Source organism: Sus scrofa, chromosome 9, assembly GCF_000003025.6.
Source record: "Sus scrofa isolate TJ Tabasco breed Duroc chromosome 9, Sscrofa11.1, whole genome shotgun sequence".
NCBI classification, from domain to species: Eukaryota; Metazoa; Chordata; class Mammalia; order Artiodactyla; family Suidae; genus Sus; species Sus scrofa.
In genome coordinates this window covers 45,181,317-45,205,627 of record NC_010451.4, presented here as the reverse complement: position 1 = coordinate 45,205,627, position 24,311 = coordinate 45,181,317, and the positions used below count along the sequence as shown (strand labels likewise).

Genomic DNA, 24,311 nt, shown 5'->3' with positions numbered 1-24,311 from the left:
TCTTGGTGCCCATCCCCCGCCCAGGCTTTTGTTAGGGAGGTTGTGTCCCGTCAGGGATGCCTGTTGCCAATCTGTGCTCTCCATGCCGCCCCCTGTCTGCTGCCCTGGGTGATGCAGCCTGTTTTCTGGAGGCAGACGAGGGCAGTGGCCCTGGGAAGCCTTTTGCATCTGTGAAGCCCTGCTCTGCCTGCTTCCCCATGGGCCAAGGCCTGACCCTGCGTGTGTCATAGGGGCACTGAGGCCTTCCAGAGGTGAGAGAAAGTGAAAGGAGAGGAAAGGGAAGTGCAAGGAGGCAGCTGGGGCCTTTCCCCACCTGCATTTCTGTTTCTCTTCCCCGTTTCCCAAGAGAAGCTAAAAAAGGAAGGCAGAAACTGAGGAAGGAGTTGGGGGAATGATAATAGTATCAGCAGTTGATGCTTAAAAAGCAGTCGCAGAATTCCTGCTGTGGCACAGTGGGTTAAGGGACTGGCGGTGTCTCTGAGGCAGCTCAGGTCACTGCTGAGACGCTGGTTGGATCCCCGGCCCAGCGCAGTGGGTTAAGTTTCTGGTGCAGCCGCAGCTGTGACGTAGGTTGCAGCCGTGGCTTAGATTCGATCCCTGGCCAGGAACTTCTGTATGCCGTGGGTGCAGCCGAAAAAAAGAAAAAGAAAGAAAAAGTAGTTGCTGTTCACCAGGCAGAGTGCTCAGCTCTGAAGTGATATCTCTTTACTGCAAATGACCCAGGCGGAACTGCCTGTGGTTGGGCCCAGGCAGGGATGTCTGGTTCCTAGAGGCAGCCTGGGAGATGGGCAGGGGGGGCCCCGCTGGGCTGGGACCAGCCAGGACCCTCTTCCCGGCTCTTCTCCCTGCTTCTCCCTCCCCCGCCAGCTCTTCACCTGTGAGCTGCTACCTGACTTCTCGCCAGATCCACCCACCTCCTCATTTCACATCATGGCTGCTTTGACCTTTCTTCCCTTGCATCCAGACGATGTGACAACTCCGGAGGGAGGGGGCTCTGGGGAGACACTGACATCTCAAACCCAGTCCTTTTAGCAACAGGGAAGGGGCTGTGATTGGCCGCCCCCAGGAGACCTACAGGATTGGAGGGGAGAAGCCGTCTTCCTTCTGAAAGGAGGTGCCGAAGAGGTAGAGGTGGGCAAATGATGACTTCCGTGCACAGAGGCTATTTTGTCTGGTCCTCATGGCTCCTGAGGTACCTGTTACTCCCACTTACAGATTCAGAAGCAAAGCCTCTGAGAGGTGGAGTGATTTGTTCAAGACCCCAAAGCCCTCGAGTGGCAGAGAGGCAGGATGGTGGAGTGGTTTAGAGCACGGTCTCTGGAGCTGGATCGCTTGGGTTTAAATCCAGGATCTGCTACTTTCTGGCTCTGGGATGTGAATCAAGTTGCTTAACCTTTCTGGTCTCAGTTTCTGCATCTGTAAAATGGGAACGATCATAATCAGAGCCACTTCCTAGAACTGCTGTAAGGACTGAACATAGTTAGTATAGGTAAACCACTTAGAATTTGCCATGCCGTGAAAACCTAATAAATGTTAGTATTGTTATCACAGCGCTTTACAGTTTACAAAGAACTTTCCCATGTATTCTCTCACTCAACTTTTATACTAGACTTGGTAAAGTGGTTGGGGGAGTTGGCTGACCCCCCCGCCCTTGCCACTCCCCTCTGCCGTGCTCTCATCTCTGGCCTAATCAGCTGCACAAGTTCCATAATCTGATAATACAAAATCAGCCTCTGGAGTGAACAGCTCTCTGTCCAACAAGGGAATAGAAATTCTCTTGGGGTGAGTTGGCAGGCACTGTGCATTCCACTGTCTCTTTATCTTGTGAGTGTGTAGGAAGCTGGCAATGTTAGGGGCTTAGTTGGTAAATGTTCGCCCAGAGGCAGGAGCCCCCCATTTGCAGAGGTCATTTGACTCTTGGCTGGCTGAGCCTTGCAGCCTAAGCCCCCAGACTGGGACAGGAGCAAGGAACGGGATGGCAGCTGCCTGGAAGGTGAGCCTTCTGGGAGCAATGCCGGTGCCATGTCATAGCCCTTTGCTCCTGAGTGGGTGTGAGCCCTCCCCTGGGATGGGGGGCCCAGGCCTGGAGTCCAGGGCTCCCAGCAGGAAGCCTGCCCCTCCTCCCCCAGCAGGGAGGCAGGCTCAGCTGGGCAGAAGCATGGAACCCAGCTCTCACCTGCCAGGGCCCTGCTCTTTTTCTGCCTGGATCGCTTTCCCTTTAAAATGGGTTCGATGGTAACACATACTTCATAGGCTCTTTTTAAAGATTAAATGAGAATGGATATGTAAAGTAGTAAGAATAGCACCTGATCTGTGTGCTGTTTGTCTGTGATTGCTATTATCATCTCATAGGCAATCCAGGCCCCAACCTGCTCTTCAGATCTGGGCTTCCCATCCCAGAATTTTCATTTCTTCTTCTTCCTTTCTCTCGAGTCCATAGAGCGATTCCAGTGCTCCGGCAGAGCTCTGTCCCCGTCCCCAGACTCCCCGTCACCAATACTTTGCTTATTCCTACTGCCGCCAGGCTCCTGGGAGTCTCACCTAGAAGACTCACCTGTCTTGGCTCCACTTCCCTTTCACACTCTGCTCAAGGTCACTGCCTCCTGAAGTGCGCACTGTGAGTGGGGCTGGGCTTGTGTACCTGCAGGAGCTCCAGCCCTGCATGTCCTCGAGGGTCACGTCCTCTAGCCATTGGCTCCAGGGTCCTGCCTCACATGGATGAGCCTGGGGTCACGGGCACACTGGCCTGGGCAATGGCATTGCACTGAGGCTTTTACAGTCAAGGAGGCTGCGGCTGCATCTTGAGGAAAAGCTTTCTAGAGCTCCATCACTCGCCTTGCAGTATGCCCTGAGGGCAGAGGGGGGCCAGCACCGCCTCCGCTACCTCTGACCAACCATGGGGGGGGTCTTCTGATGGAGAACCCCCTGTCCTCACCCTGGCCGCCCTCACTCCTCTAGTTGCTGTGTCCTCTTTCCTGGCCCTCCAAGTGGCCCAGGGACTCTCAGGCATGGTGCAGCCTTCTCTGCAGCCCTCAGGGTCACCCGCTCCTCCCACCCTGGCCTGCCCAGCCCCTGATCCTGGCACACCAGAGCAGCAGACAGAAGACAGAGGCCTGGGTTCTGGGCCCGGCTCTGCCCTTGACTAGCTGGATGAATTGGCTACATTACTTCTCTGTTAAGGCCTCAGTCTCCTCAAATAAAAAGTAAGAGCTTTCATCTCAGTCATTCAAACTTCCTGGCATTCTGTGATTCGAACTCCATCTGGTAAACCTCACGTCTTGGTTATATCCTATTTATACACGGCAGAATCTTCTTTGAACAAGCTGCTTGTTGCAAAGATTTGGATACATCATAGGCTAAATCATGTCCCCTGGCATATGATAGCAGTCCCTGGTAACCAGTTAGCCTAAGCAACGTGGCCCAGGCATCCTGTGACCCCATAAAAGCTTCCCTTGCAGTATGTCCTGTGTGCAGAGGGGGGCCTCATCTGTCTTTGGAGATCCTGCCAGGACCCAGGCCCTGGTGATCCCTCTGGGCTCGTTTTTGATGGGCTGAACGTGAAGGAGCCAAGCAGGTGGGGTGCAGGGGAAGGGAAGCGAGGCCTTGGGGGCTGAGTGGCAGAGAGGAGGGTCAGGGAATGAGGTTCCACTGTAATTCGGAGCCTGTGCCTTTTCAAGGGAGGTCGTTTCTGAGTTCTTTTCACAATAGAACTGGGTATTCTGATCTACCTCACTGCTGCATGGCATCAAAAATAATATAGCGTGAGGCTGTATCCTCAACCAGTGGCTCCTCTCTCTGAGCAGCTTTTACCCAGTAATTATGTGAAATTATGTGACTCAGTATAGAAAGATAATCACCAGAGAAACTCTTCTGATTGCTTTCTCCGCACATGCCGAAAGCAGCCTCGCAAACAGCAGGAAGATTGGGGAGGAAAATTAGCATGGACGTGCGGCTGTCTCTCCCCCCACCCCCCGAAGTGTCAGCTGTTTACCAATGTAGAGATAGATGAGAACATGGAAAAGGAGCAGAAAGACGAGTGGAAACTGAATTCTTTCTCGGAAGATGCTGCAGAGGAAGCAAAATGTGGCTGATAGCATTTTCCAGATGGGGACGATGATCTACATGATCTAGAGGTTCAGAGAGCCCCATCTCGCAGTGATGACTTGGCCAGAGCACCCTCCGAGGGAGCCAGGAGTCCAGGGCCTCCCGTGCATGAGTGGCTAATGTTCCTGAGCCCCCCTGCCAGCTCCATCCAACCCGGCCTTGCTTTTTCCCTCTGACAAAGATCCCTCTCTCCTCTCTTCCATCTGCTAGACTCTGGCCTGGAAAAGAGACCACTTCCCCCACCTGTTCACCCCCCACCCGCCAAGCAGCCCCAGGCAGCCCGGCTTCCTTTCTGGGAGAGAGGAATGAGTGGTACCTGGCAGGGTGTAGGACCTGGAGGGACGGTCTCGTGTCGGGGGGGAGGGGAAGCAGAGATGGCGTTTCTTGGTGCAGCAGGGAGAGAAAGACATTGTGTGCCCCTTCAGAGGCTCTGTATGTGTACTTGACCCCTCGACTTGGGGCAGTGCCAGTGGTACCAAGGGGATTTTTAAAAACGGCTGCAGGGGCCAAGAGGCCCCCTGAGGAGGCTTGTGATGAGGTGTGGCTGGTGTAGCCCAGGCGGCAGCTTGAAGGAGGGAAGTTGGTCCCCGTCCAGATCTCTCTAACAGTATTTCTTTCAGCTCACTGTAACTTGATCAGAAATGTTTTCTTTAGAAGACAAAGACCAGTCTTTACTCTGCAGCCTGGCATTCAAGATCCTCTAGAGACTGACTCCAGTCTTATCAGAATTCTCACCACCCACACCCTCCTGCTTTACACAACTAGATTATTCACTGTTTTGGAAGGTATCTTACTCTAGAAATGGCAAATACTTGGCAGATGGCTGTCACAGCCCCCTCCTGGGCTATGCAGACATTTCTAATGGATGGAGGCCCTCTCTCCTGCCAGACCTCATTCAGAATCCTTCTGAGGCAGCTGCTTCAGGTGGCCCCTATTGAATGAAGTACCTTGAAGTTCAACTCGAACTGAACTTGAATTGAATACTATTTGTTACCCCTGCTTCCCATTTTCCATCTCGCTGCCTTTGCTCATGCTGTTTCCTCTGCCTGGATGCCCTTCCTTTTCTCTCTTCTTACCCTCTCCATCAAAATCCCATCCTGCTTTCAGGGTCCAGCTGGAAGGTCAGCTCTTCCATGGAAGAGGTCCCCTGTTATAGTCCCTGTTTCCTTTTTCCATGCCTTGCTGGATGTCTCTTGAATATAGCCTCTGCCTCTTGTGATGCTCTCTTCACCTTTGATGATAGATCAGAGCCCTCTGCTTTCAAACCCTGCCTCCCTGTCCTCTTCACTTGTGTATCCCATGCGGATCTTGGAATTGTATGGCCCTGACTAGGAATTCATTGGGTGTTTGTAGGATTGACTTGAACTTGAGCATCTATGGAGGTGACTCGGGGGAACAGCGGGGTAGGTGTAGCAGTGCCTTGTGGCCTGGAGCCTTTGACACATGTCCTCCCTACTCCCACGAGGGCGATGCTTGCTCTCCTGGTTAGAAGCACTTCCCAGCCGCTGACCCCGTTCAAGGGGAGGTGATTACACAAAGGCTTGAAGACTAGAAGGTTGGAATGATTGGGAATCATGTTGGAGTCTGTGCACTAGACGGGTGAAATGCTCAACAAAAACTGAGTTTATAGCTAATAGATCGTCATTAAAGAACATTCCAAAAGATGTCCTCCAGGAAGAAAGACAATGGCTTGATGGATGTCTGAGCTTCAAAAGGAATTATGGACAAACCAGTTAGTAAATGCATTGTATTAGTTATGTGTTGCTACATAGCAAATCACCCCCAAACTCAGTAGCTTAAAAACAGCAGTTATTTTCTCAGGCAGTTTTTGAGGGTCAGGACTCAGGAAGCAGCACAGCTGGGTGGTTCTGCTCAGGGGTTTTGATGACAGTGCAGTCAAGCTGGCAGCTGGGTTGGCAGTCAGTGAAGGCAGGAGGACCTGCTTCCAAACTCACTTATTTACATGGTTCAAGGCAGCCTTATTTTCTAGTTGGCTTTTGAACTGAGACCCTCAGTTCTTTGCCATGAGGACCTCTTCCCAGGGATGCCTGAGAAGCCTTAAGACGAGGCAGTTAACCATGTCTTGTTCTCTCAGAGAGGAAAAGCAGCCTGGGGGGGGGGTGGGGAGGAAGAGAGAGAGGGAGAGGAAGAGGGAGGGAGGGGGGAGGGAGAAAAAGAGGAAGAAAAGAAAGCTGTGATGCCTTTTATAATCTAATACTGGAAGTGACCCACCAGTTCTGCCATATTTTATTGGTCACACAGATTAGCCCTGGTATGTGTGGAAGGGGGGCCGACAAGGCTGTGACTACCAGGAGGTGTTGGGGGCTGTCTCGAAGGCTGGATGCTGTACACAAGAGTAAATCTAACAAATGCTGCTTCCAAGAAATACAAATACCAGTATCTATTTAATAGGATTAAGAAAAGAACTGTAATTTTGTACAATAATAACATATAAATCAGGAAGGCGGTGATTTGTCATTTTCAAGAAGACTATTTTATCTAATAACTATTATGTGTTTTAACTTCAGACTTTTAAAATCTTTTTTAAATCGACTGCTATCTGGGTCTGTTCAGAGGCTGTTGTAACAGAACACCATAGACCAGGTGGCTTATAAACAACAGATATTCATTTCTCACAGATCTGGAGGCTGTGAAGTTCAAGATCAAGGTGCCAGCAGATTGTGTGTCTGATGCGGCCCTGCTTCCTCCTTCATAGACACAGCCATCTCCTCACTAAGCACTCACATGGCAGAAGGGGCAAGAGGGTTCTTTGGGGCTTCTTTTCCAAGAGCATTAATCACATCATGAGGGCTTCCCCACCTCCCAGTGGCCCACCTCCAAACACCATCATTTGGTATTTGGATTAATCATTAAGGATTAGTTTTCAGTGTTTGAATTTTGGGGACACAACATTCAGTCTATAGCAAATATAAAAGGTAAACTTTCAAGGGTAACCGCTCAATAACTAGAAATAGCTTGTATAATTTCTCAGCCAGTGGAAGGAGAAAAACAGTAAGAAAAAGTCAATTAAAAAAAGTCAAAATAGAGATATGCTCAAGAAAACTAGGGGAAAAGCAGATGGTAGAAATTAGACCAAATATGTCAACAGTCACAATAAAGTTAAACAGAGGAAACTTGATAGTTAATAAGCAAGTTAAATTTTTAAAAAATTCAATTCATTACTGCCTATAGGATACAATGCATAAAGACATAAGAAAGGTAGAAAGTAAAATAGGATTTACGACAATTTTCAACTTTCTGTTACAATATTGTAAGAAACACAAGGATGAATTTATAAATCTTTCCTCACAGTGATAGATTTTAAGGCACCTATCCCAATTTTTCATAATTTATACAGTCAAAAAAAAAAAAAGAAAATATATAGAAATGTAAATAATAGGAGTTCCCGTCATGGTGCAGTGGAAACGAGTCCAACTAGGAACCATGGGTTGTGGGTTCCATCCCTGGCCTCCCTCAGTGGGTTAAGGATCCGGCATTGCCGTGAGCTTTGGTGTAGGTCGCAGACATGGCTCAGATCTGGCATTGCTGTGGCTCTGGCATAGGCCGGTGGCAACATCCCTGATTAGATCCCTAGCCTGGGCATCTCCATATGCCCCGGGTGTGGCCCTAAAAAGCCAAAAAAAAAAAAAAAAAAACGAAAAAAAAAAAAGGAGAAATGTAAATAACACCATTAATAATATAAAGGACATATAGAACTTTCTTCCTAATAATGAAGGAATTCATAACCTAATACATAGAATATAATTTTTTAAATAAATAGCCATACTAGATCATAGAGCAAGTCTCAATAAATTTCAAGGCATTGGTATCTTATAGACAACATTCCCTGACCATAATTTACTTACATTGGAACTCAATAACAAGAATAAGCTAAAAATCATTATACTTTTTGGACATTTAAAAAACGTATTTCTTAATGAACAGGTCAAATAATTTCTAAGTAAATAATTTACAAGTTTAAAAGTACTACGAACTAAACAATAATCAAAAAGCCACATTTCAAAGCTTCTATTTGGAATGAAAGTGGTACTCGAGAGGGTTATAGTCTTAACTGCTGATATTAGAAAACAAGAAAGGCTCAGTGTTAATAAACTAGGCATCCAACATAAGAAGATAAATCTAAAGAAAATACAATAGAATAAACCCAAAGAATATAAAAGAGCAGAATTAAGACTAATTTAAAACACAGGAGTTCCCGTTGTGGCTCAGTGGTTGGCGAATCCGACTAGGAACCATGAGGTTGCGGGTTCGATCCCTGGCCTTGCTCAGTGGGTTGAGGATCTGGCGTTGCCGTGAGCTGTGGTGTGGGTTGCAGACGCAGCTCGGATTCCCGCGCTGCTGTGGCCGTGGCATAGGCCGGTGGCTACAGTTCCAATTGGACCCCTAGCCTGGGACCCTCCATATGCCATGGGAGCGACCCAAGAAATGGCAAAATGACAAAAAAAAAAAAAAAAAAAAAAAAAAAAAACGCACAGAGAGGATTAATAAAACCAAGAGTTGGCTCTTTGAAATTACTAATAAAGTAGTTAAATCTCTAGTGAGACTGATCAAAAAAAAAAAAAAAATGGAGTTGTCACAAATAAACACTATTAATAAAAAGAACATAACTACAGACCCAACAGAAATTAATGATTTTTAATGATGACTAGAAAATACTGTACAAGTTCATGGCAATAAACTTAAAAGCAGGAAAGGGCAAATTTTATAAAAATGGTAACTCTAAATATATTCAAGAAGAAACCCAAATCTTAAGAGTATCATAGCCATTAACTAATTGAATAGGCTATTTAGAATTATCTGACAGGAGTTCCTGTCGTGTGCAGTGGAAACAAATCTGACTAAGAACCATGAGGTTGTGGGTTTGATCCCTGGCCTCACCCAGCAGGGTTAAGGATCTGACATTGCCGTGAGCTGTGGGTGTGGGTTGCAGACATCACTCAGATCTGGCGTTGCTGTGGCTCTGGCGTAGGCTAGAGGCTGTAGAGTAGGCCAGCGGCTGTAGCTCCAATTAGACCCCTAGCCTGGAAACCTCCATATGCCATGGGTGCGGCCCTAAAAAAGGCCCCAAAAAAGACAAAAAATAAAAATTAAAAAAAAAAGTCATCTGATAAAGAAAATACTAAGATGATGTTACAGTTTAGTTCTACCAACATTCAAAGGATAGATTTCCAGTCTTCTGCAAACTTTTCCAGGGCATAACAATAGATTTGTTCTGTGAGGCTGATACTACCATGATGCCAAAACCAGGCAAGGTCAATACAATAAAATAAAAATCACAGCCCAATTTCACTCATGCACATAAATGCAAAAATCCTAGACAAAATGTCAGCAGACCAAATCCATAATTTGGTTTATTTAAAAGATAATACAGGAGTTCCCGTCGTGGCTCAGTGGTTAACGAATCTGACTAGGAACCATGAAGTTGTGGGTTTGATCCCTGGCCTTGCTTAGTGGGTTGGGGACCCGGCGTTGCCGTGAGCTGTGGTGTAGGTTGCAGACACGGCTCGGATCCTGCCTTGCTGTGGCTCTGGCGTAGGCCAGTGGCTGCAGCTCCGACTGGACCCCTAGCCTGGGAACCTCCATATGCCATGGGAGCAGCCCTAGAAATGGCAAAAAGACAAAAAATAAAAGATAATACATTGACTTTACCCCAAAATGTAAGGATGATTTAACATTAGATAACCCATACATACAATTTATGTTATTTATAGATTAAAGGTTAAAAACCATAGATATAGAATACTCAATCATAATTAATATAAAACAGAAACATCTTAGAAAACCAGGATTAGAGGGAAATTTCTAGAACATTAGAAGAAATCTATTTAAAGTCAGTGATTTCTTTTTTTTAATGGCTGAATCTCTCCCTCTCTCTCTATATATATATATATATGTATATGTGTGTGTGTATATATATATACACACACAAATGCCACATTTTCTTTATCCATTCTCACTACACGCAAACAAAAGATAATTATATAAGGTGATGGAGGTGTAAACTAACCTTGATGTGGTAATATTTTGCAATATACATGTATCAAATTGTCACATTGTACAACTTAAACTTATGCAAGGTTATGTCATTGTATCACAGTAAAGCTGGGGGGATTAAAAGTTAACACACAAATAAAAATAAAATTGCTCATGACTGTATGAGTGTATTATCTATTACAGGCTGTATCTATTACAGGCTGTTATCTATTATCACTGCTCTGTTGCACATCTTACTTTTGGGCCTAGCAGATAGAAATAGTGTAAAAATTAGAAAAGAAGCAGCAGCAATTCTGGATCATTTACAGACGATATGTCCATAGAGAAAACCCAAAGGAACCTATAGGTAAATTATTATTAGTAGTAAGAGAATTTAGCAAGATTATTGGGTTTAATTAAGATCAACATATACAAGTCATTTGCCTTTCTCTATACAAGCAAAAATTAGAAAACCCACATAAGAGCATTAAAAAATAGCAATAAAAATTTTAAGGCACCTAGCTATTGCTTAATCTAACAGAATATGTGCAAGACCTGTATGAAAGCATTTATAACACTTTAGTGAAAGTGAAAAGGACCTAAACAAATGATTTATTTATAGATAGGAAACTCAAAATCACAAATGTGTCAGTTCTCCCCAAGTTGTTCTATAGATAGATGCATTGCAATTCCAATGAAATTCTCAACTGCTTCAGATGAATTCGACAGGCTGATCCTAAAATTTATACATACGAGCAAAGACCAAGAATAGCAAAGATATTCCTGAAGTAGAAGGCAGGAGAGGCAGAGAAGAGAGGAGAACAAGAAGAGGAAGCTTCTCCCATCGCAGGGGAAGATTACCATATGGAAAGATTACCATAAAGCCTTAGTAATTGAGATGCTGATTTTGAAGCAGGTACAGACAAACCAATCAATAGGTCCAAAGAGAAAGCCCAGAAGCGGACCCACACATGAACAGAAATCAGATACGCAACACAGCAGCTCTGCACGTCGGGAGGAAGAGGTTGACAGATGGTGGTCAGGACCAATGGTTGTCAGATGATGGAAGAAGCAAGAATTAGATCCTGATCTCATGCCTTTCATAAACATCACTTCTGGATGGAACAAATATTTAAACATAAAACACAGAACGTGAAGATGTTTGAAGAAAATTCTTTCTGACTCAGGGTGACAAGGAACATCTTTAAACAAGACACAAAGATCATTGCTTTCAGTTACACTAGAATTAAGAAATTCTGTTCACTGAAAGACAAAAAGTAAAAAGACAAGGCATTAGTTGGGAAGAGATATTTGCAATACTTCGTGACGAAGATTTCATTTCAGTAATAATGATAACGTCAACCCATTTGAAAAATGAGCAGAAGGCATGAAAGGCACATGACTGCTGAAGAAACAGCAGGAATGGCAAATAAATAATCAGAAGCCCAATTTCATTGCTAGGTAATAAGATTAAGACTGTATTTTTTACCTCCAGATTGGCAGAAATTAAGCAGTCTGATAATAGGCAGTGGGTTTTTTTTGGTTTGTTTTTTTGAGGTCCGGGTGTTTATTAAATGCCTTCGAGGTGCCTGGTGTTCTCATTGTCACTAACAGAGTGGAAGGAAAAATAGTCCGCAGGGAGAAAAGCAGTGCAGAAAAGCTGTACAGAAGCCAACTGCAGGCTGACCTGATGGGTGAAGGAGTGTACGCTCCCTGGGGTGGCCTTGTGACCCAAGGGCAGGGACCTCATTTCAAAGCTGGTTTTCTCTGAGGCCTAGTTCGGGCTTGAACCCCCCCCCCACCCAACACCCCCGCCCTTCCCAGGCTGAACTAAAGTGATGCTGGCAGAAGGCAGACACCACGTCAAGCATGGAGCGCAGGGTGCCCCGGGGCCTTGGGGAGGTGCCCCAATGCTCTGTCCCCACGGTCATGTGACCCAGTGTGGTGGTCCCACGTGGCTCTGGACAGCAGCCTGACCTGGGGACTTGTTAGTGCAGATGCTGGCTTCTGGCCCAGGCCCCCTGGGTGGAAGGGAGGCAGCTCTCAGGGACTTCCTGACGCAGGCGGGAGTTTGGGGGCGCCAGCCCTGAGGTACACTGACCTGAGCTGGTCACAGGTTCTGTGCATCAACCCACTCTGTGGTTGGCGTGGATGAAGGCCACCTGCACCTCTCCTCGGGCCTGCGGAGAGACGCGGGGCCATGGGCAGCCGCAGAATTGATGAGCTCCCTCGCTGCCCACCCACCCCGGCCTCCTGACCCCCGCCTCTGTCCTCTAGCCTCTGCTCCCCTGTCCCATCCTCAGACCACCGGGTGCTCTCGGCCTGAGCCTTGAAGATCACACGCTGCTCCCTAGAGTCCTGCTGTCCCTCCAGCCACTTCATCCCAGTGCCACATCTGCAGCTGCTGTTGTGATTTGTTCAAGAAATTGTAATGTGGCATTTCCGTTGTGGCTCAGCAGTAACAAACCCATAGAGTATCCATGAGGACGCTGGTTCAATCCCTGTCTTCCATCAGCAGGTTAAGGATCCGGTGTTGCTGTGAACTGTCGTGTAGGTCAAAGGCGCAGCTTGGATCCCACATTGCTGTGACTGTGGTGTAGGCTGGAAGCTACAGCTCCGATTCAACCTGTAGCCTGGAAACTCTCATATGCCCCAGCTGTGGGTATAAAAAAGTGATAGAATCAAATTTTTTAAAAACCAAAGCAGGAGTTCCCGTCGTGGCCCAGCAGAGAGGAATCTGACTAGGAACCATGAGGTTGCAGGTTTGATCCCTGCCTCGCTCAGTGGGTTAAGGATCTGGCGTTGCCACGAGCTGTGGTGTAGGTCATAGACACAGCTCAGATCCCATGGGTTGCCTGGCTATGGCATCAGCCGGCAGCTACAGCTCTGATTTGACCCCTAGCCTGGGAACCTCCATGTGCCGGGGGTGTGGCCCTAAAAAGCCAAAAAAGGCAATTGTAATGACTATGTTTGGCTCTGTGATGACCTAAATCAGTGGTTGCCGATCTGGGCTGCTTGTTAGGGGTTTAAAAACCTGAACTTTAAAGAAATCAGATGCCTGGGCATTGGGAATATCCAGTGTTGATAGGAGTAATGAGAACAGTCCTATGCAACTGGTGGGATTTTAAAGTGGGGGTGGCCACTTTGGAAAACAGTTTGAAATTTTTCTACAAAAGTGACAATTTGTATACTATACAACTCAGCAACTTCACACCTAGACTTATCTCTAGAATATAATTTTTCAAAATGTGGCATGTGACCCATTAATTAATGGGCCTAGCCATTAATTGGCCTAGTTTTTTTTTTTTTTGTCATTTCTTGGGCTGCTCCCGAGGCATATGGAGGTTCCCAGGCTAGGGGTCTAATCGAGCTGTAGCTGCCGGCCTACACCAGAGCCACAGCACCTCGGGATCCAAGCTGCGTCTGCAACCTACACCACAGCTCACGGCAATGCCAGATCCTTAACCCACTCACTGAGCGAGGCCAGGGATCGAACCCTCAACCTCATGGTTCCTAGTCAGATTCGTTAACCACTGCGCCATAATGGGACCTCCTAGCATTTTATTTTTAAAGAAACAAAGTAAAATAGAAAATATCAGAGAGCATCTTTCTTTTTAAGGCTAAGTATCATTTAGTGATATTATGGTTTCTGGTTTACAAGAATGTGTGTATTTGTATTGGGTTCTAATGTAAAAAATATTTCATATGAAAATGGTAGTCAAAAGATTTGGAAAAAAAGTACCCTTGGGACTCTTGCATGTGTACACTGCCTGACAAGCAGAAATATATTTAAAAATAGCATTATTTATAATAGCATGAAATGGGGTGGGGGAAGATAGCCATTGATAGGAGAATGGGCCAATACAAGACAATTTACCTGCACCATGGAATATTACACAACACTGAAAGTGAATGAACTATATTTGTGAATGAATCTTAAAAATGTAGAACAACAAAAGATCCAGTCCCAGAAGACTATACAATGTGATATCATAATTTTAAAGCTCAAAAAAGCTCCACTGAGCATTATCTTATTTAGATATATGTAGGTGATAAATGTATTTTTAAAAAGAAGACCAAGGTACATATCCATACAATGGAATATTATTCAGTCATAAAAAGTCCTGGTACATGCTATGGTATGGATGAACTTTGAAACCTTTATGCTAAGGGAAAGAAACCAGATACAAAAGGCTATTTTTTTAAATGATATTTTTTATAGGAAATGTCCAGAATAAGCAACTCCATAGAGACAGAAAGTAGATTAGTGGTTGTCAGGGGCTGGGAGAAGGGGAGAGTGGGGAATGACTGCCAGTGGGTATCGGCTTTCTTTTTGGGATGAGAAAATGTTTCTTAATGGTGACGGTTGCACAGATTTGTGAATATACTAAAACCCATTGAACATTTTTGTGGTGTGTGAATTATATCTTAAACATCTTTTTGAAGAAGGGCAAGGGACTGATGAAATTATGTATATTTAGGATACTGACTACCTCTGGGAGTGAGGCAGGGGGATGGGTTGGAGGAAAATGTAGCTAAATTTAGCAGTACTTTAAAATTCTATCTTAAGTTACTTCTTACAGGTATTTCCTTAGTACTATGCTTCCTTATATGGGTGTTACATATGTTTTTAGACGTATAAAGTGTAATGTAAAATGTAAAAGAAATAAAAGTATTAAATGAGGTAGCATTAAAAGCAAATGACTGCCTTTTGTTAAATGCTCCTTGAGTCACCAGAGTCTAAGTCCTGACTCTGGATGGAGCTGTTCTGCCCTCTGCTGGCTGAGAGGTGAAGGGCAGCTGGAGGCTGTGGCGGCTACCAGAAAGGAATAGGGTGGGAACCGTCAGAGCAAGAGTGGTCCTGGCCGCCGGACAGTGGTCAGGTTGCTGTCATTCTCACCTCAGTGAGAAAGAGAAAGCAGCTTTGGGCTTTCTTGGTTCAGGTTTCTTTCCCCTTTTCGTCTCTGGCTCTTTTCTTTTCTTCTTTTTTTTTTTTTTGTCTTTTTAGTGCGGCACCCACAGTATATGGATGTTCCCAGGCTAGGGGGTCTGATCAGAGCTGTTGCCACCAGCCTACACTGCAGCCACAGCAACGCCAGATCTGAGCTGTGTCTGCCACCTACACAGCAACGCCGGATCCTTAACCCACTGAGCAAGGCCAGGGATTGAACCCGAGACCTCATGATTCCTAGTGGGATTCATTTCCACTGCACCACGACGGGAACTCCCTCTCTCTGGCTCTTTTTACCACACTCCTTTAAGCCCAGGAATGGGGTATAATGCCACTGAAATCCATTCCTGGGAGGGCTCAACTGGCCCTGTCCTCTGCCTCCATCCAGATGGCCCATCCAGGGGCCACTGACCCCAGACACCAGGGGCATGAGCTCATGAGCAGAAATCTCAGGCACCTGGGCAAGGAGAGGCCAGGGCGCTGATGCTCAGAGAACCCGTCTCCACATTCCCTTTGTTGAATCAGACCACGTTTCTGGAGGATCATGAACTAAAGTCTATGGGAAGGGTTGACATGGGCGCTTTAGAGGTCGGGGCCTCCTTGAGGGAGGGCTGTCAGCATGTCAGGGTTTACTGTAGCGTCCAGGACCCCAGGCCTCCTGCCCCCACTGCTGGCTGGACTGGAGGGGCCTGGTTTACCTGCCGCATTGAATCTGATAGAAAGAACTTCGCCGAGGGGCTTGGGTGTAGGGAACCAGGCCAGGAAGTCCCAGACATCTCGATGAACCAGAGGTGGCCATGTCTGGGTGGCCTGGAGAGGAGGACACAGGTGAGATTACTTCCTGAGCCCCTGGGGTTTTATGGCTTTGGCACCAGAGAGGCAGCATCATGGCAGGGTCAGGATCCAGGCTCTGCCGCTCGCCACCGTGACGGTCCTTCACCTCCTTAAGCTCAGGCCCTTCACCTGCAACGTGGGTTAGTCACAGCGCCTGCCACTCAGGCTGATTGAGTTGTAATTGAGTTCATGCCTGCAGAGAACGCCGTAAAGAGTCTTTAAATGCCAGCTGTGCCCACTTTGTTGTTGGATCTCGCGTTGTGTGGAGCGAGCTCGGCGCAGAGGCGGGAATCCGACAGGCGCCCCAGCCAGGCCGAGGGTTGGAGTGTGGCGTCTCCTGCTCCGGGAATCATGTTCCTCCCTCTGTCCCCAGACGCCATGGAGGTGTTGCTGATGTTCCTGTGCAGCCTGCTGGCCCCTGCGGTCCTGGCCAGTGGTAAGTACCCCTCGAGGACCTGGCTCTGACGGGGTGGCAGCCACAGCCCTTTCCAGTGGAAGGTCCTGGCCCTTTGGGACAGGGGGTTGGGCGGCTTTCAGATTCTACGTGTCTGACTCACTCCCCTGCAAAGAAAGTCCTAGACAGCAGCAGCTAACCCAGACCCTAATCCAGCCTGCCCCCCTCTCCCCACAGGCTCCAGCCCCTCAGGCCTTGTAGACTTTGGACCTGAACTTTGGGAGCCAGACTTGTGCATTAGTCTCTAAATAGGGCAAGTTACATGTGCCCCCTCTTGGTCTCAGCTCCCCATTGGTAGCAAGACGAAAATGAGGCCCTGCCTTTTGGGGATGACGTCAGCTAAAAAGGGCAACAACGTGGATGCTGAGAACTCAGACTCCGCCGGGGCAGGGCCGGGGCTCTGAGCCGCACTGGCCTCGGCTCCCAGGTCCGCCCTGGCCGGCAGGCCCACCTTTCCCTGCTTCACGGGCCCAGAGAGGAGTGAGGCCTGGGAGGCAAGATACTTGGGAGCCAGGATGCATAGCTGTCTTGCTCTTGCCCACGCTTGTTTGTTTCTCCAGCAGCTGAGCAGGAGAAAGAAAAGGACCCTTTTCATTATGGTGAGTGGTGATGGCCCCGCCAGGTGCGGAGGGAGAGGCACCGCCCCGTGTGTTGGGGGGTCGGGGGACAGACACGCTCTCCCTGGCCCCTCCCGTCCTCCATCTCTCACCCCGATCCTTTGGCAGATTACCAGACCCTGCGGATCGGGGGATTGGTGTTTGCTGTGGTCCTCTTCTCCGTGGGGATCCTGCTTATCCTGAGTGAGTCTGTCCCTTTGTTCTCTAAGGGCCCCGTCTGCAGCTGTGAGGCAGGCGGTGTAAGAGCCTGGCCGCGCTCTGTCCTGGAGACGGAAGGAGCCTGGCTGTCCTGCTAGTTACCGCCAGGACCTAATGCACTGCTAGGCGCGTCCAAGAAGTGCTTGGCGAAACCGTGTAGCGTGAAAACAAGCACAGCTAAGAAGGGGCGGGGTGCCTGCCCTGATGCTGTGGGCACGGGGTCAGGGGACACAGGAGGTGGGAGACAGGGGCTGTCCTTAGAGTTCTCCGAAGACTGTGCCCCGGGTTTGTTTCCCTCATGAGCCCAGGCTACAGGGAGCTCTCTGCTCATGTGTGGTTCAGCAGACGGCAGTGGCTTAGCTGCTGAAGTTCCACGCTTGGCCTCAGAAGAGCCTCACTCCGACCAAGGGTTGCACGTACTGCTGTGTAAGCTGTGCGCTGCCCAGGAGTCGGGGCTGCTCTTCACGCAGCCACATAGACTCCAAGTGCAGCCTTGCTCTGGCCAAGTCCACAGCATGGCCTTGGATGGGTTCTTTGCCTTTCAGGTCGCAGATGCAAGTGCACTTTCAATCAGAAGCCACGGTAAGGGTGCCATGGTTGTGAACATCTGGGGTGACACTAGGAGGGGACAGGTAGGGGCTGTGGTGTGTGACCCCGCAATGGGTATGCATCTGGAGTCTTAGAAGCAGGCTGGGTGTGTTGGGGGAGGGGTAGAAGTGTTGAGAATTTCCAGGCAGCCTTTGGGGCAAAGGAGAGGTCCAAGCATCAGGGTCAGCCCGTCCTTCTTCCTTCTGATGTGTGTGTGGGATGAGGAGGGGGTGGGATGCTGAATCCTTACTGGAGGCTCTTGAGACAGTAGGGCTGCGGAGAAGGAAAACAGAGGGCCTGGGGCCTCTCTCGAGGTCTGTTTCCTCTCTATAGGACCTGTGACACTGCCCTGCCTGTCACCTGCTTTGAGCTTTGTGGAAACTTGGGCTCCCTTTCACTCCGCCTTCTCCCCTGACATAAGGGCACCCCCACTAGTCCACCAGGGCAACGCAGGGCAGCCCTGGACCTCAGAAGTCCCAAGGCCCCAGGCAGCCCTAGGCCATCCTTCCCAGTACTTAGCTCTCTCAGGGGCTGACACCGAAGTGGCCTGTACATCCCCTGATCTCGCCCTGCCCCGTGTCCCCCATGGTGGAGAGAGATCCACCGTGACTTGGAGAAGACAAACCCCCGGGCCCTGCCCCCTGCAAGTGAGTGGTGCTGCTCTCTGGGTTTGCCTGGAGACCTCTGATGGGCTTGCCTCTCGTCCTCTTGCAGGGCCCTGGGCGACGAGGAGGCCCAGGTGGAGAACCTTGTCACTGCAAATGGTAAGTGTCAGGACCGCCTGCGCAGGTAGCACAGAGAGAATGGCCAAGGGGCCTCATGCAGTGTGGGGGTAGGGACAGTTGCCAGGTGCCACGGTCTCTTGAGAGGTGATCAACCAGATGTGCTTCCAGCGTGCCAGAGGGGGGTCCCCAGGACCTCCGCTCTTCATTGCCCCCTCGCCACCACCAAAGCGGCTGCTGCTCCTGACAGCTGCTGTTTGTGGAATCTACTTATTTAGCGTTGGGCACCATACAGCCTGCTTCCCTTCTTGTTTAATGGGCACGCCGCAGGAGGTAGGCACCCCCCCCTCGTTTTACAGACGAGGTTGTAAGTTAAGGAATGCTCCAAGCCCTCTAAGGAGTGAGTAGCTGGACAAAGATTTGCACCCACGTAGGTCTGACTTGAAGTTCCATGTGAGTCACCTCTGCTGTGTGAGTCAGGCTCCCCCAGAGTCAGGCATGGCCTCAGCTGCTGCACGGGGGTGGCCCGCTGGGGTGAGGGGCTTGTTCACTATCCTGTGATCTGGTTCTCTTTCCAGCAACGGAGCCCCAGAAAGCAGAGAACTGAAGCGCAGCCCTCAGGCGAAAAGGTAAGCTGCTGCCTGCCTGTGTCTGCTGTCACTGTCACTATTCTGACCGAAGTCTGGCCAGGGAGTCACCAGGGAAGAACTGGAGCCCAGCCTTTGCAAGGCTCTTGGCTTTTACACCGGGCTGTGCTCGGAGGAGGCTTGTGTCTGAAGGTGATGAGACAGAAGGACTGAACCCTCCCAGGTATACCACACACGCCCAGAGTGAGCCAGTGGGAAATAGGGCTTGCCTGCCACGCAGTGGTCAAGGTACCAGGGTGTCATCTTAGCTGCCACGTGGGCATGACTTGGGAGAGAGAGTTAGTGAGAGACTCCTAACAGCAAAGTAGCATAAAGACAGTGGCTTTCAGGGATGATTCAGAAAGTACCTTTGGGGCCACTGTTTATGTTAACATTTTATTTTGAACCTTTTCAACCCTACACAAAAATAGGGAGACGAGTATATGACCCCACCGCCACTAAGTACCAGCATTACCTGTTCTCCATGTTTAGGGGCATTGGTTTTTTTAAATTATTTTATTGAAGTATAGTTGATTTACAATGTGTTAATTTCTGCTGTACAGCAAAGTGATTCAGTTTTACATATATATTGTTTTTCATATTCTTTTCCATTATGGTTTAATCACAGGATATTGAATATAGTTCCCTGTGCTATATAGTAAAACCTTGTTTTTTTGTGTTTTTGCTTTTTAGGGCCACATCTGTGGCATATGGAGATTCCCAGGCCTGGGTGTGGAATTGGAGTTGCAGCTGACAGGCTGTGCCACAGCCGCAGCAATGCGGGATTTGAGCCGAGTCTGCGACCTGCCTCACAGCTCACGGCAATGCTGGATCCCCAACCCACTGAGTTAGCCAGGGAGTAAATCCACATCCTCATGGATACTAGTCAGGTTCATTACCGCTAAGCCACAGTGGGAAGTCTAAGACCTTATTTATCCATCCTATATATAATAGTTTGCATCTGCTAATCCCAAACTCCCAATCTATCCCTTCCTGACCTCTCCTTCCCCTTGACCACCGGAAGTCTGTTCTCTTTGTCTGTAGGGGCATTGTTTTGGGTATCCGTGTAGTATCTGTTTTCACTGTTCATTATAATAACATGGTAAAGTAATAACTTACATGCTTTAAATGCTGCCACATGGAGTTCCTGTCGTGGCGCAGTGGTTAACGAATCCGACTAGGAACCATGAGGTTGCAGGTTCAGTCCCTGACCTTGCTCAGTGGGTTAACGATCCGGCGTTGCGGTGAGCCGTGGTGTGGGTCACAGACACGGCTCGGAACTGGTGTTGCTGTGGCTCTGGCGTAGGCCGGTGGCTACAGCTCCGATTGGACCCCTAGCCTGGGAACCTCCATATGCCGCGGGAGCGGCCCAAGAAATAGCAAGAAAACAAAAACAAACAAACAGAAAAGTTGCCACAGGGGGGAGTGGGATGGACGGGGAGTTTGGGGTTGGTAGATGCAAACTATTACCTTGAGAATGGATACACAATGAGGTTCTACTGTACAGCACAGGAAACATCCAGTCTCTTAGGATAGAACATGATGGAAGATAGGATGAGAAAAAGGATGTCTGTATATGAATGACTGGGTCACTATGTTGTACAGCAGAAATGGACATGACACTGTAAGACAGCTATACTTTAATATTAAAAGTTAATTGGAATAAAAGATGCTGACACATATCAGACTCACTCGATATGGCAGAAGTAGTAGGCAGGACAGGTGAGGTTTAGCCCCATTTTATAGAATAAACTGATGTCAGAGAGAATAGCGCTACAGATAGTGAGGAACAGACTGGAACTGGAGCTCAGGGCTTTGTGGTCAAGCGCTGGATTTGCCTGCACCCCTCTGCTCATGCCTGTCTCCCTTTTGACACAGCCTGGAATATACTGGGGCATGGCAGAGGGAGGGGCTCAATCTTCTGTCAGCTCACTTCTGCCTTTTTTTTCATACAGATAAGGCATGATAGATAGGTATATGACTTTATCCTAAATTGTAAGTTAAAAGAGATATCTGGGTGTTCCCGTTGTGACGCAGTGGAAAGGAATCTGACTGGTATCCCTGAGGATGAGGGTTCGATCTCTGGCCCTCCTCAGTGGGTCAGGGATCCGGAGTTGCTGTGAGCTGTGGTGTAGGCTGTCAGCTGTATCTCTGATTCGACCCCTAGCCTGGGAACCTCCATGTGCTGTGCGTGTGGCCCTAAAGAGCAAAAAAAAAAAAAGGATATCTGGATGCAAAATAGCCGATACCCCAACTGTTACTGTGATGGAATAACGCAGGGTACTCTGACTTGTGGAGTGTTGGAATTCTTCCCTAAGCGCTTTGCTATCCTCTCGAAGCCCCGTGGGTGGGCAGAGCGGGGCTCATAGCCTCCATATTCTCGCTGGGCCTCCGGAAGGTCAAGGATGCTTAAACTTGATGTGTCCATAGACCTCGTCCAGGAGGCAGGCTTCCAGCTGCAGCTTGGTGCTCTGTCCGTCTGTGGCAGCTGCCGCTCAGAATCCCAGGAGCACCGTGGGAAGGGAAGTGGCCTGGGAAGGCAGGGAGGAAGGCTGGAGCCAGCAGTTGTCTTTTTTCACTAGAACTTTCTCAGAAACCCTCTTCTCCTAAGTCTCAGGACTGTGAGCAAGGCTTGCGGGTGTCCTGATAGAGAAACCCTGGTTTAACGATTTTGCCCTGTCCACCAGCTTCCACCCCCAAGCGAGCCCCTTCCCTGAGCCCCGCCCTCTCCTCCGCCTCCCTCTCCTCGCCTGCTTCTCAGGCTCTTCCTCCTTGATTTACTGAAAACAAGGCACTTAGGATGGGTCTCCTCCGGGCAGTTTCTGTGGGCAGAGAGGTGGTCCTAGCTAATGGCTGGGAGAAGGGCATGTAAAGAATTTTGAAAGGAAGCCAGGGTTCTGTTTTAATTTAAATTCTCTTCCTGCTTCAACCTCCAGAAGCTGAAGGCAGCTGCTCCAACCTTTAGATGCACATGCTGATGCTTAAGAAAACCGACCACTTCAGCAACCAATCTTTCCCCAGGAGAAGCCAAGAACTTGTGTGTCCCCCGGCTCTTTCTCCAGCTCCTCAAGCACCTGTTCCCAACTTAATGATGCAACCCTGCCTCCCCCACCTGCAGCCTGTGGTCTTGTCCATCTCCTGTGACATGTGTGTGTCTGTGTGTCCGATGACTGTGATCTTCGTGGCTGCTTATTTGTGAATGATGTTGTGTTTAGTGCACCTGGCCTCTCTTTCCTGTGCAGGAGCTGGGCCGTGTGGCCGTCAGCACCTCCCTGCTCTCTGTGGCCCCATCACCTCCCATTCCTCGGAGTCTGCTTTTCCCCTGAGAGACCTGTCCCCTCTCTGGATGGAGGGGTGGGTGTAAGAGTCGGGCACGGGTGGGAGTCTCCAGGAGCCTTGGGCCTTGGGAAGGTTTGCATCACCTTCAGGGTCCTTCTGCATGGCCCCTCTTCACTCTTATAAGACTCTTGCTTCCGTATTCCTCCCTGGACCAAGTCTGCTCTGAGGTCTCCTGGCAGTGGGAGGTTCCCAGCAAGGAGCTGGTGAGACCGCTTTGCCCTCAGGCAGCCCCTTTCCCTGATCTCCATCTGCCCTATCCTTCCCGTCTCCCGCCCTGGGGACATGCCCCTTGCATATCTTATCAGCAATAACCCCATGGCTCTGGAACCCTCCCCTCTCTCCAGCCTTCTCTGCTCCCAAGACTCCCGTCTGCAGCTCATCTGCAGCCCAGCTCCCCTGGACTCAGACTCCCGTCCCTGACTCGGGTCTCTGGCAGGCGAGAGTGGAAGGGATGCATTCCGCTGGGGCCAGTGCTCTGGGGAGGGACAGCAGGGAGAGGATCCTTTGCCTCTCTGTCCATGCCCTGTTGGCTGGGCAGCAGTGTGGCTCCTGTGCCCTTGGCTCTGCCCATCACTGGCCAGACAGCAGATGCAGCGGCTATGCTGCAGGTTAGAGCCCAGGCAGGGCTCCTCGCAGCCCTGCTGCAGAGGGATCAACATGAAGAAAGTGGAAAATCGGACTCCCTCCCCAACCCATCGTGTGCTTGTGGAAAGTGACCAAACTGTGCTGCTGTGACCAGGACTGCTGTTCTCCGCGTCGTGATCTCTCAACAACAAGAGGAATAAAATACCATTTGTTTCCTAGTGGCTCTGAGGTGCTTTCCTTTCTGTGAAGGAGCTTGAGTGTCTTGTAGGCCTGTGGTACTTGAAGGGTCAAAGGGACTGTGTCCTTGGTCCAAGGGAGGAGGTGATGGCTGCAGGGGCAGCAGGTGATGTGTTTATTTCAGCAGCTGGAGCACTCAGCTCCTCTCCTGCTTCGTCTGCCCCCCCCCCCAATTTACCTGCACCCCTCCTGTTCACCTCTTCCTCCTTCTGCTTCCGCCCCAGGTCACTGGGCTCAGGCTCCATCCATAGCAGGACCCGTGCCTCCTACCTGTCCTGGAGAGAAGGGAGTCACAACTTGCTGGCCTGGAATGAAAGGTTCTAAGCTGTCCCTTTGGTCAGTTCTGCGGCCGCTACCTAAGGACTCGACAGAAAGGGGTGTGGGTGGGTCAACTGGGTTATGATCACAGCCCTGACCCTTTCATCTTTCTCTAAACCCAAATACCCCCTCCTCTGTGAAGGCTTCTTGGATTTAAGGTAGATGAGTTCCTTCTTTTCCAACTGTAGAGGCGGATAATGTCCATTTTGTAGTGACACACAGATAGGGCATAGAGGCCTGGAGTCACCCGAAGTAGCCTCCCAAAGACATTCCAATTCAGCTTTTTAAATTCTTTTTTGTAGGCCACACCTGTAGCATATGGAGGGTCCCAGGCTAGGGGTCGAATCAGAGCTGTAGCTGCCGACCTACACCACAGCAGCACCAGATTTGAGCTGCATCTGCAACCTACACCACATCTCATAGCAATGCCGGATCCCTAACCTACTGAGCGAGGCCAGGGATCAAACCTGTGTCCTCATGGATACTAGCCAGATTCGTTTCCACTGAGCCACGACAGGAACTCCCAATTCAGCTTTTTAAAAAAGTATGGTTGGCCAAGCAAACACGGCTGCGGGCCGATTCCCTTGGAGGGCGCCCATGTGTGGCCCCCACCTCTACGTGCTTTGTGACTTTATCATGAGACACGGTTCCTAGCAGGCAAGGACTATGTCTTATTCTGTCGTGGGAATGCCTGGAACACCTTAGGGTCTCAAAAAATCTCCATAGTCCATTTAGATTCTACAA

General features: G+C 49.1%; 1 protein-coding gene across 4 annotated transcripts in view; it reads left to right on the top strand.

Moving 5' to 3' along the window:
- Positions 1–23,232, top strand: part of FXYD6 (FXYD domain containing ion transport regulator 6) — a 35,854-nt gene extending 12,622 nt beyond the window's left edge. For 2 of the 4 annotated variants that reach the window (XM_005656632.3, XM_005656633.3), the window contains exons 2-8: positions 16,257–16,319; positions 16,898–16,936; positions 17,063–17,137; positions 17,698–17,734; positions 18,455–18,504; positions 19,041–19,091; positions 22,025–23,232. In XM_005656632.3, coding sequence (XP_005656689.1) covers positions 16,262–16,319; positions 16,898–16,936; positions 17,063–17,137; positions 17,698–17,734; positions 18,455–18,504; positions 19,041–19,069 — 288 coding nt within the window. In that variant the 5' untranslated portion in view covers positions 16,257–16,261 and the 3' untranslated portion in view covers positions 19,070–19,091; positions 22,025–23,232. The remainder of the gene's footprint in view (positions 1–16,256; positions 16,320–16,897; positions 16,937–17,062; positions 17,138–17,697; positions 17,735–18,454; positions 18,505–19,040; positions 19,092–22,024) is intronic. The other 2 variants (XM_005656634.3, XM_005656636.3) reach the window with 1 other exon arrangement.